This window comes from Colobus angolensis, unplaced genomic scaffold, assembly GCF_000951035.1.
Source record: "Colobus angolensis palliatus isolate OR3802 unplaced genomic scaffold, Cang.pa_1.0 Scaffold179, whole genome shotgun sequence".
In the NCBI taxonomy this organism is placed as follows: domain Eukaryota; kingdom Metazoa; phylum Chordata; class Mammalia; order Primates; family Cercopithecidae; genus Colobus; species Colobus angolensis.
The window spans coordinates 6,297,773-6,299,838 of NW_012114921.1; the positions used below are offsets into that span (position 1 = coordinate 6,297,773).

Consider the following 2,066-nt stretch of genomic DNA (forward strand, 5'->3'; position numbering starts at 1 on the left):
AGTGATAGACTGGATTAAGAAAATGTGGCACATATACACCATGGAATATTATGCAGCCATAAAAAAGGATGAGTTCATGGCCTTTATAGGGACATGGATGAAGCTGGAAACGATCATTCTGAGCAAACTGTCACAAGGACAGAAAACCAAACACCGCATGTTCTCACTCATAAGAGGGAATTGAACAATGAGAACAGTTGGACACAGAAAGAGGAACATCACACACCAGGGCCTGTCATGGGGTGAGGGGATGGGGGAGGGATAGCATTAGGAGAAATACCTAATGTAAATGACGAGTTAATGGGTACAGCAAACCAACATGGCACATGTATACATATGTAACCTACACATTGTGCACATGTACCCTAGAACTTAAAGTATAATAATAAAAAAAAGAGCAGTAGCTATCCTATGATAACCCCAAAGATTCATAGCCTTTGTAAGGTCTATATCCCTTAGATCAGAAAAATATATCAGAAAAAATAGACTTTAATCAAAAAAGCCTTCACAAGGGAAGGCATATGATTGATCACTGAAAACTAGAAAACTTCAGTGAGAGAAAGAATACCAAAATAAATGGAGCAATCATGGTCATGAATTAGAAAATTTAGTATTATAAACATGTCATGGAATTGATCTAAAAATTCCCTTTCTCCTATAAAGCTAACAAAAAAAGGAAGCTCATGAAGCTCATGTTTGTAGTTGTTTCTTCCAGACTGAATACACTCAGGTTAAAAAAAAAAAAGCTTTGAATATTTATAACTAAAAGTTTTAAAAATTAAAGTAATAAAAATGTAAATCTAAGCAGAAAACAAAACCAAACCTGAGTTCTGAGTTTCTTTGGATTCTCACACTCTTCTAGATTTTGGCCACACAGTTTCTCTGTATATTGTGAACGCCTAGATAATTTTAAGATGTTTTCTTGTTTTTGTATATCATCCAGTTTTTAATTTGTCTTTGGTAGAAGGATTGGTCTTGATCTCCTAGCTCCATTATTAGAAGTATCTACCATCTATTTTTTTTTCTGTAGGACAAAGTATTTATTGAGCATTTACTGTGTGACACACACTTCTGAGCACTGTATATGTAGCGGCAAGCAAGACAAAGTCTCTGCCCTTTAAAAAGCCCTCATTTTAATTGAGGGAAGCCCTCATTTTTCTAACCTAATGGCTATGGAATACATGAACTTTAAGCAAATGTCAGTCTCTGCTTTCTGAGGATTTCCATGGTGAGCTAGAGCCTCATGCAGTAGATTCTTAAGCCCCAGCCCCAGGCTGAATTGGAGGGCCATAATAAAGTTTGCACAAAGCCTGAAGTAGAGGGGAGAGCTTGGAGGAAAGAACCTGAATGGGTAAGGGAGGGGCTAACATTTAAGAGATAACTTGAATTTCACACATGATTGGCAGAGAGTGGAGAAGTGACATTTGAGGAATCTGTGTTTGTGTCTTTTCTATCCCACAGATACTCAGAGTAGAAGAGAGAATGAGGAAGATTTGCGCATAGCCATGAAACCTCCTGCCCGAGTTGTGGAAAGTCCTTGGACTCTAGCAGCCCTCTACCCAGCTTTATCCAAGAGTGGAAAGGAACACCAAGGCCGTTTCAATTTTGCAGCACCATCCAAGAAACTACTGCCTATCAAGAATGCTGTCACACCTTTGAAACTTAGCAAGCATGACGTTCAACCACCGATGCCCACCACGGTCTTTGAACTCACCCAAGCACCCTCCAGGCAGGCTACAAGTAAGGCTACCTTTCAAACTACATTGCCCACACTGAAGGTGGATAAGCCAACCATGCCCTCCATAGAGGTCCCCTATCCTTAAATAAGAGACCTCTAAGCGATCCCCATGGCTGAATACTCCAAAGAATCCTATGTCACAATATATTCCACTGCATCTGACATATCCTTCTATGTTTCCAAAGAAGAATTATCCACATCTCCCCTGCTTCTTCCTCTTCCTCCCTCTGCCTAAGGGTGGTGATGGTGGGGAGTGGTTGGTAAAGGCACACAGAAGGGCCATTGAGGCTCTCAGGGGAACCATTCTTTTTTTTTTTTTTTTTTTTTT

The 2,066-nt window shown here is 39.8% G+C and overlaps 1 protein-coding gene across 1 annotated transcript in view; it reads left to right on the forward strand.

Annotated features, from left to right (window-relative positions):
- The window catches only part of GDPD4 (glycerophosphodiester phosphodiesterase domain containing 4), a 71,620-nt gene extending 69,726 nt beyond the window's left edge, over positions 1-1,894 (forward strand). The window contains exon 16 of the mRNA XM_011938938.1: positions 1,462-1,894. Within this exon, the coding sequence (XP_011794328.1) occupies positions 1,462-1,823 (362 nt within the window). The 3' untranslated portion in view covers positions 1,824-1,894. The remainder of the gene's footprint in view (positions 1-1,461) is intronic.
- The last annotated feature ends 172 nt before the right edge of the window (positions 1,895-2,066 follow it).